This window comes from Gossypium arboreum, chromosome 13, assembly GCF_025698485.1.
Source record: "Gossypium arboreum isolate Shixiya-1 chromosome 13, ASM2569848v2, whole genome shotgun sequence".
Classification (NCBI taxonomy): Eukaryota; Viridiplantae; Streptophyta; class Magnoliopsida; order Malvales; family Malvaceae; genus Gossypium; species Gossypium arboreum.
In genome coordinates, this window is record NC_069082.1 from 78,187,105 (window position 1) to 78,196,671 (window position 9,567).

General features: G+C 31.7%; 1 protein-coding gene across 1 annotated transcript; it reads left to right on the plus strand.

Moving 5' to 3' along the window:
• The first annotated feature begins 7,316 nt into the window (after window positions 1–7,316).
• Window positions 7,317–7,994, plus strand: LOC108469274 (histone H2B-like). The gene has a single exon (XM_017770168.2). The coding sequence runs from the start codon at window positions 7,434–7,436 to the stop codon at window positions 7,833–7,835; it is 402 nt and encodes a 133-aa protein (XP_017625657.1). The 5' UTR covers window positions 7,317–7,433; the 3' UTR covers window positions 7,836–7,994.
• Window positions 7,995–9,567: the final 1,573 nt, after the last annotated feature.

Here is a 9,567-nt window from a genome sequence, read left to right on the forward strand (position 1 = left end):
TTCCTATCATTCTTATTTCATGAATTATCAACCATGGCTCATCTTGAAATAGTGTTCTTTGACTTGTGATAATTATATCTATTATGGGTGTATTTCTGGCTTGATCATAGGAACGTGGTGACTCAGGTATTTGGATTCCTCTAATTTTCGTGTAAGGAATTGACTTTGGCAATGGTATAAATGATGAAAGCACAAACTCAAATCATATGATGGATTTCTTTCTCATATAAGTTGATTAAAGTCAATGCATTCAATCGAGATGTGTTTGTTTCTTTGAGCTAATGTTATTGTAAAGGCCTTTGATTAGCATGATAAGAGAATTTTGAAAGATTGTGTGCTTGAGATGTTTTAATAGCATGAAGAAAGAAGCATTTTGATATGTGTTATTCGATGGTTGAGATTGACTGAACCGTTTTTATCAGAATGAGCTAATTTGTTGGGATGTGATTTGAGTTATATGTATTTAAGTATGTCCTCAACTAAGAGAATGAATTTTGTGCATTCACGAGTGTATAGACGGGCAGTCTAAATGAAGAATTGATATTCTTGAAAGCATGATATAAAAAAATGCCTATTAGATTTGTTTTAAATGGGTGATGTTATTCTGAATTAAAGTTATTCTGTTAATAAAGTTATCCCAATTTTGAAAGTTTGAATGGTCTAGGCATGCTAACAAAGTTGAAGCAATTGAAGGTATTATTAATCGAAGCTCTGGTTTTGAGTTCAGTTTGAATTGAGTAATGAATTTATGATTTTTCAATGATGCACTAGTGAACGGATTAGAATGTGTTTTATTGCTAGAATGTAAAATGATGGTTCATGTTTTCAAACGGTTAATATCACATAAAAAATAAATGTTCTACTGGAGATTTAGAGAGGGCCACTTTTATGTCTATATTGTGAATTCAATGATATCGTATGTCCGACGAAAAATGTCATATGCTTCCTGATCCTGATGGTTTAAAGTATCTAATGTTACAGAAAAAGATCTGAAGTTTAAAACATTGTTAATGGATTTAGATATTGAAAGATTTTGAGTAATTATCGATCAATCTCTGAGAAAGCAGTTATAATTATAGAAGCCTCGATGGAAAATCCTTATTTATTTTTGTGAGTACTGGTTACTGGATTGATCTTATTTGATGATGGTCTAATTTTAGCTAAATAAAAAGCTAAAGTGATGTTTTCTTTGCAAGTTTGAGAAACTCAGAAATGTGTTAGTGAGTGATGAGCTAAATGGGTATAGTGAGGATCGACTCTTAATTCTGAACTTTAGGTTGGACCTGATTCATGTTATTATTATTCCAAGATGGAATTTGTGTATTGAAGCATCCGGGGCTTATGCAGAAAATTTTTATATGAAGTTCACAGTAGTGGCTTATCTGTTCATCCAGCAAGTAATAAAATGTGCAGTCATAAGAAGTTGATGTTCTGGGCGATTGTGTATGTTACACGCTATTTTTGAGCTTGTGTTCAAATGTCGATTTGTCAATAGGTAAAAGCTGAATTTCAAGAGTATTTAGGACTATCACAGTCAGTGATGATTCTAAAATGAAAATGAGATAGAAACACTATAGATTTCGTATCTGAATTATCTATATCTCCGAAAAAGAAGATGTTATTAGATTGTGATTGGTCGTTCCTGTACAGATTTCTTATTTAACAAACCAGCCGCGTAAGATGTTTCTAGGATTATTCGATTATGCAAAGTATCAGTCTCCATTATTTCAGACTGAGATCCGAGGGCTATATCTCAATTATGGAAAAAGCTATAGGAAACTATGAGTATGCAGTTGCATCTTGGCACTGTAATACATCTGTAAATCGATGGTAAGTTTAAGAGAGTAATTCAAAACTTCGACGATATGCTCCAACACTGCGTGTTAAAGTTTAAAGGTGATTGGAGAGAGATATACGAGGCTAAAATTGATTTGTGATTCTGAGAAATTAGTGCAAGTAATTCATGACAGTTGAAAGCAATTTCTTCTGGTAAGATTTTCGGGAACGAAAATCCCCAAAGGGGGGATAGTTGTAACAGCCCGATTTTGGGCCTAGTCAAAACAGTGGTTTAAAGACCACAAATTTGACAAGGAAAAATTTATTTTTATTATATTTTTATGGTCTACAATTTCATAGAATGAATTTGTGAAAATTTCGTTCGAAAATTTCGACGTTTGGGCACTCAATTTAGTCAAAAGGACTAAATTATAAAAAGTGTAGATGTTGAGTTCTACATGTTAGAGGTGTCCAATTGTTATGAAATTTTACTTGGATGTCCTTAAGTGGTAATTAGACCATTGGTTAATTTGTTGGACAAAAATGGACATGAAATAGGTGAAATAGAATATTTTAAGTTAGGGGCATTTTGGTCATTTAGTAATTAAAATGAATTAAAAACAAAATTAAAAGCCAATTTTTGTCCATGTTCAACCCCTTGGCCGAAACTTGCATGGATAAACCATGTCTAGGGTTTTTTAAGCTTCCAAGCTCGATTGTAAGTCCGTTCTTGCCCCATATTTAATGATTTTTACGTTTTTGCAATCCCTATAACAAGATTTATCTATTTCTACAACTTATTTGAGCTAGGGTTGATGTTTAAAAATTTACCCATGTATTACATGTGTGTATTTTGATGTTTAAGGGAGGAATATGAATGTTTGTTGTGTGTTAAACAACTTTTACTAAGTAGTTTTTGGTGAAAACGCTAAAAAGGACTAATTTGTAAGAGTTATAAAATTTTTCATAAAAGTGTGATTTAGTAGAAATTTTAGGCTGCTATAGTTATGAAAATGATTCGGCTAGGCTTAAAGTGCAAAGAAATTGAATAAAAATCATTTTACGAGCCTAGGGGCAAAAGTGTAAATATGATAAAGTTTAGGGGCAAAAACATAATTTTACCATAGTATATTTTTGGATCACATTGACTAATGTGACTAATAAATAGACTAAATGTGATAGATCAAATAAAATGAGGTTTGGACCTAGAATGGGGGAAAAATAAGTAATTGACGATTAGGTCCCTCTTTGCCATTCTTGGTGTCGAGGTAAGTTCATGTATAAATAATGCAATGTTGTATCATGTTTTAATGTTTTATTAATGTATGAATTTTTATGTTTAATTGTTATGATGATTTTATGAATGACATAATGGTTAATGAGAACGACTTTGTGAACGAGTTCGACAAAGTTGTGACATCGAGAGAGTCCCATTTTAACCTTGAGAATACTTTAGGATACAATGTGACAAGTCACTAGGAACTATGTGATTATAAGCTCATGAGATTACGTGTATATGTGACTATGTGAATCCGAGTGCTAGTCTTGTACGTTCTACTAACGGCTGGGTAGCCCGGCATGTGTTGCGGGTATATGTCAGCTTGTGTAAACAGCCCGTGTAGTTACGTCCTTACTGTCAGCTTGTGTGAGCAGGCCCGTGATTAGCTTGAGAGCGAGCAATGTGTGATATGTGATATGAGTTAGCAAGTGGCTACGTATGAGGCACTATTGCAAGCTTTCTGTGTATCCGATAGTATTTCAAGTGTTCAACGGGTAAATCAATGAATTATGTGACAAGTAAGTCAATGATGAGGAAATATGAGAATGCACTATGAGTTAGTACAGGTATGTACTTATACCCCATGAGTAAAGGTCTCAGTATACTATGAATATGTGGTAAGAATGCATACGAGAAAATTATGCTTGTGAAATATTGATAGTCATGTGACTAATGATATATAATTATGATAATTGGATGTATGATAAGATTTGAAAATAATCATGTGTTAGGCTTATGAGCCTAATTGAGTTGGGATATAGTATGATGTATATACTTAAGTTGTGATTCAATAGATATGTGAAAGATTGTTAAGCTATATGTTGAAATTATGATTACTTGTAAATGATGTGCGTGTTGTTAAGAAAATTGAAATAACTTGTTAATAATTTGATATGCTATAATGGGGAGATTATGGTTGCTAGCATAATGACAACACAATATAATTAGTGTGTGGAAGATAAAAGAGTAAGCATTATGACTGAGTAAGTGGTAATCATGGGATTTAATGCAAATTGTAATAATAGTATCATCATGGATGGATAAAGTAAATAAATGCTAATAGTTGTTCTTATTTACATATGAACTTACTAAGCTTTGAAGCTTACTCCCCTTTTCTTTCCCACCTCTTATAGGTTTATTCAGCTAGCTCGGCTTGGAGATCATCAGAGATTCTATCACACTATCATGCTATCATTTGGGGTATAAGTGAATGTAAGTATGTTAAGTCTATGGCATGTATAGGGACTTAGTCATTTTGTGTATGTCACTATGATATGGCCAAATGTATTGGCTTGTAATGAATAAAGATTTTATTTGGTATGTAGCCATATAAATTGGCTTATATTGGCTAATGGGTTGCAAGCATATTAATTACTCATATACCTATGCCAATGTCATTGTGTGATGTGGTTTATAATGGTATGTACAAGACTAGCACCTGGATTCACATAATCACATATACACATAATTTCATGAGCTCATAATCACATAGTTCCTAGTGACATGTTAAATTGTATCCTACATTATTCCTAAGGTTCGAACAGGATTTTCTCGATAACGCATATTCATCGAACTCATTCACAATGTCATGCCCATAGGCAATAAAGTAGTTCGTACACTCATCATAATAATTAAACATAGAGACTCATACATAAATAAAACATTCAAACATGATATATCATTGCATTATTTACATATGAACTTACCTCGGTACAAAATATGGACAATTAATTCGATTTAGTCCAAAATCTTGTTCTTTACCCGGTCTAAGTTCAAACTCCATTTTTCTTGATCTATAATAGCAAATTTAGTTCATTTAATCATCACATTATTCAAATCAGTCTAAAAACTATATTTAGGCAAAATTATAATTTTGCCCCTAAACTTTCACATATTTTCAAATTAGTACCTAGGCTCGTAAAATGAAATGTGTTCATTTTCTTTGTTACCCAAGCCTAGCAGAACCTATTTCATGCTCATATCAGCTCACATTTTCCTTTATTTCACATTTTACTACTCATTTTTACACCATTTTACAAACAAGTCCTTTCCATGCATTTCTGTCAAAAATCACTTAGTAAAAGGTGTTAAACACACATCAAACTTTCATATTCTTCCATTAAACATCAAAATATAAACATGTCACACATGGTCAAATTTCATACATGAACCCTAGCTCAAAATATGGCTAGAAATGGATAGATCATGCTTCAAGGACTTCAAAAATGCAAAGAACATAAAAAACGGGGTTAGGGAGCACTTACAATCAAGCTTGAAATGTTCAAAACCCTAGATATGGAGAGCATGAAATTTCTGGCACCCCTTGGAGAAGATAGACACAATTCTGACTTGATTTTTTCCTTTTTATTCTTTTATTTACCAAAAGACAAAAATGCCTTTTAAGCCTTTCTTTCAAAATTTTTCTATTCATGCCCATTTTTGTCCAGAATTTTAGAACTTGTTCAAATTGCTATTTAAGGACCTTTAGTTAATAATCCAATGCAATTTCACGCTTGAAGCTTCAAGAACACAAGTTTCATAATTTATTCAATTTAGTCCCTAAAGTCAAATTGGATGTTTTAGGCATAGAATTTCTTCATGAAAATTTCACACAAACATGCAATCATTTCATGGACCATCAAATAATTGTGAAATAATTATTTCTATTTCAGATTTGTGGTCTCGAAACCACTGTTCGGACTAGGCCCTAATTCGGGATGTTACATGGTTACCAGAGACATTATCTCAAGTGGAATCAAAGGGGAGGCCAACACCATCTATCTTGTTGACATTTGTCCAGGTGGAGGAGGGATATAATAGCCTTATAAATCATTTAAGAATTAATGTTTTTCCCAGGGAAGAAGGGGTACTTAGCATACATAACATTTATTTTAATATATTTGACTTTTTTTTTATATCTTTTTTGGATTTATCATTTGGGCAAGACCGACTGGCTTGTGTTCTTTATGATCTAAAGTTGACAACCATGGGATGTAAAAATCTCATGCAATGGTACTTGTTCCTTTGAATAGTGACCATACCAAGGTATGGAAAAACTTTGTATTATTAGCATCAACTTGTGCATTTTTAAGCATTTCATCTTACAATATCATCGTTAGTTGCTAGATATAGAATGTCCTATTATAGGAGGAGGAAGAAGAAAGAAAATATACGAGGGAGAGAAAAAGAGAAGAGAAAGAAAAAGAAAACTAAAAATATATATTAAATGTAATTAATTTTTCATGTGTCGTGATTTTATTCGTCCAAAGTTACACATGTTTTTTTAGTAGTGTTACATTTTTTGACCAAAATATGGGACAAAATAAAACTGTAAGACAACTTACGATAAAGAAAATTTAAGGGTTAATTTGAGAATTAGGGTATAATATTGGGATCGTTTCACTATTAAAGCCTATATATTTTGAAGAATTAATAATTTATAGCTTCACTTGAAATTCAGAGCTCGATATTTGGTTTGGGCTCAATCGAACATCTATTTTTAAGCTCAAGCTCAATTGAGATATAATCGAGCTCTCGGTTAAGCTCTTGTACCAATTTTTGTACTCAAGCTCAACTCATAAATTAAGCTTAGGATTAATAATATTTATTAAAGGTAATAACATAATTTAATAATATAAAAATATGAAAAACTTAACAAAGCTTGCGTGCTATTTGAGTTAAATATTATTAAGCTCGAATTTGGTGTAATAATTACCGAATTGAATTCTAATTTTTTCAAATCGAACTTGAGTAAATTTCGAGTATCATTGCCTCATTTACCCTAATTTGGAGTATTTCTTCGAAGTTGTAGTGTATTTTTTTGGGTGAATAAAAAACATTATGAGGAATTACTTTGAATTAAAACCCAAGCCATCTTGGAAGTGTTTCGAATAGCTGGATACCACTACTATTACAAATAATCATTTTAGCTAGATTATCAATTCATTATACTCTCTAGATAAGTGATAAATCCATCAATACACAATTTTAGTCTATTAATATTTTGATTTTTCATGCTACTAACATGAAGGTTGTACGTTGAATTCCTACGGGACGAATTTATTTGTGCTTTAAGCAATTAGTCATGTTTTTTTAAGTCCTAATTCTAATGCCGTGTTTTAGGCCATGGAGATATTATCTCTAACTGTCCACATCTTCCCCTGCATGTGGGGTTCACATTAAACTAACTCAATCAAACAGTGCCTTGTCATCGACCCGCGTGGAACTCAAGTAACCAATCAAATCAATCACACACGTATATAAATACACAATCAATCCCATCTCCCCATGCTTCTCTCCACCGGATTTTCCAACTTCATTTTTCTACCGGTTGTTTGTTTGGTTAAAACAGAGTAGAAACTTTCATCATTTTCTTCCAATGGCACCAAAGGCCGAGAAGAAGCCTGCCGAGAAAAAGCCTGTAGCAGAGAAAGCTCCAGCCTCAGTGGAGAAAAAAATATCAAAGGAAGGCGGGGATAAGAAAAAGAAAAAGATCAAAAAGAGCACAGAGACTTACAAGATTTACATTTTCAAGGTCTTGAAACAAGTTCATCCTGATATCGGTATCTCAAGCAAAGCCATGGGGATTATGAACAGTTTCATCAATGATATATTTGAGAAATTGGCTCAGGAAGCTTCTAGATTGGCCAGGTACAATAAGAAGCCAACGATTACATCGAGGGAGATCCAAACGGCAGTGAGATTAGTTTTACCTGGCGAATTGGCAAAACACGCCGTCTCTGAAGGTACCAAGGCGGTTACCAAGTTTACCAGTTCTTAGATTTATAGACTTTTTGTTTTGAGATTTTAATCCCATTGCTACGATATTAAATTATATATTATATTTCTTTTGAATATATGTTATACTTAAATGATGCTCTAATGTCCTAGATGCAATAGATTAAAGAATGGAACTTGGCACTTTTTTTTTTTCCTTTAACTTCAATGTGTTTTGATTTATCAATTATGATGTTAAATAGCTATCCATTTTCTGTTATGATTGTCAATTGAACAAATTGAACCATCACTTGTCAAAGTTTCTTTTTGAGACTCTTGAATTTTGATCTGTTTACATTACTTTTAAAAAATTTGAATAGTTTGAATTATTTTAGACTTAGATTATTTGAGTTTGAGGGTAACACTAAATTGTTTGGGCGAAGTACTTAAATTATATATATTTTTGATGATTTTATGTTTGAGTAATTTCAAATTACCTCGGGATTACTTTTATATAATTTGTGTTGTTTTTAGTTTGTTAGCTCTGAATTTGGGTTATACTTGTTTGATGGTGAAATTATGTTGGGTTTGTTCGGTTTCAAATTGATAGGGATGAATTTTCTAATTCAAATCAAAATCGAGAATTTTAAGATTTTAGATTTAGAAAATAATAAAATTCAAGTTTTTTAATTAAATAAAATTTAATGGTATAAAAACCTTTTATCTTTTAGAAAATTAATTAAGCCTTTGTAATTTCTTTCATTAAATTGAGTCTTTGCAATTTAGTTTTTTAGTATGTCCGGATTAATTTGTTTGAAAGCTTGATTTTCCTTTTAAAATCTTATTCCAATTTATAGAAATATTAAATAAAGTTTAAAATTAAAAAATAAAAAAGTAATTTAAAAGTTAAGATTAGAATGAATCCGGACATATGGTTGTCTAGATTTAACGTGAATGTATCAGCTCGTTTTTCAGCGGTGTTGAAAATAGTGATTTTGGACTCACCAAATTCGATGAGTAAGTTTGTAAATATTATATTTAATATTTATGGATTAATTGTGACTTTGAAAATGTTTTTGATATCGTAATTTTTGTTTTATAAGCAATTGATTAAGTTTAAGTGGTTTTAAAAATAAGGTATCAAGATCTCGTTTCTATAAATCGAGCAGTAAATATAGAGTGTCATTAAGGTGGTATTAGAGTTTCATTAAAAAATTTTAACGTTTCGATAGTTAATTAATTAAAAAGGACTAAATCGTAAAAGAATTAAATTTTTATTGTTATTTAATTTGAGTGATTAAATGTTAATCGAATAAAGGAAAAGGGGTTTAAATGATAATTAGACTATTCAAGAGGTTAGTGGATTGTTTTGGGCAACTACATGAAATTGGATGATAATTTAAGTGGACAGAATGGTAATTTTCTAATTAAATTAATTAAAATAAAACCAAAATCCATTATCATCTTTTACAACCTACCTTCACCGAATTCTAATGGATGAAAGAAGCGATTTTTGTGATGAAGCTTTCTTCCATGGTATTACCTTTGCATGATATGTGATTTTAGCCCATTTCTTTTAATTTCTATGTAACACCCCTTACCCATGTCCGATGCGGGGACAAGTTACGAGGTATTACCGGACTTAAACATTCACATACATGTAAAACCTGAACCATAAAATTTCTTTTTAATTCAAAGCTTTTCATACACATGCATAATGTCCCATACACGGGCCCACGATGCCCTAAACATGCATTGAAAGTAGTTAGGGACTAAATCGAGAACCTTAGAAAGTT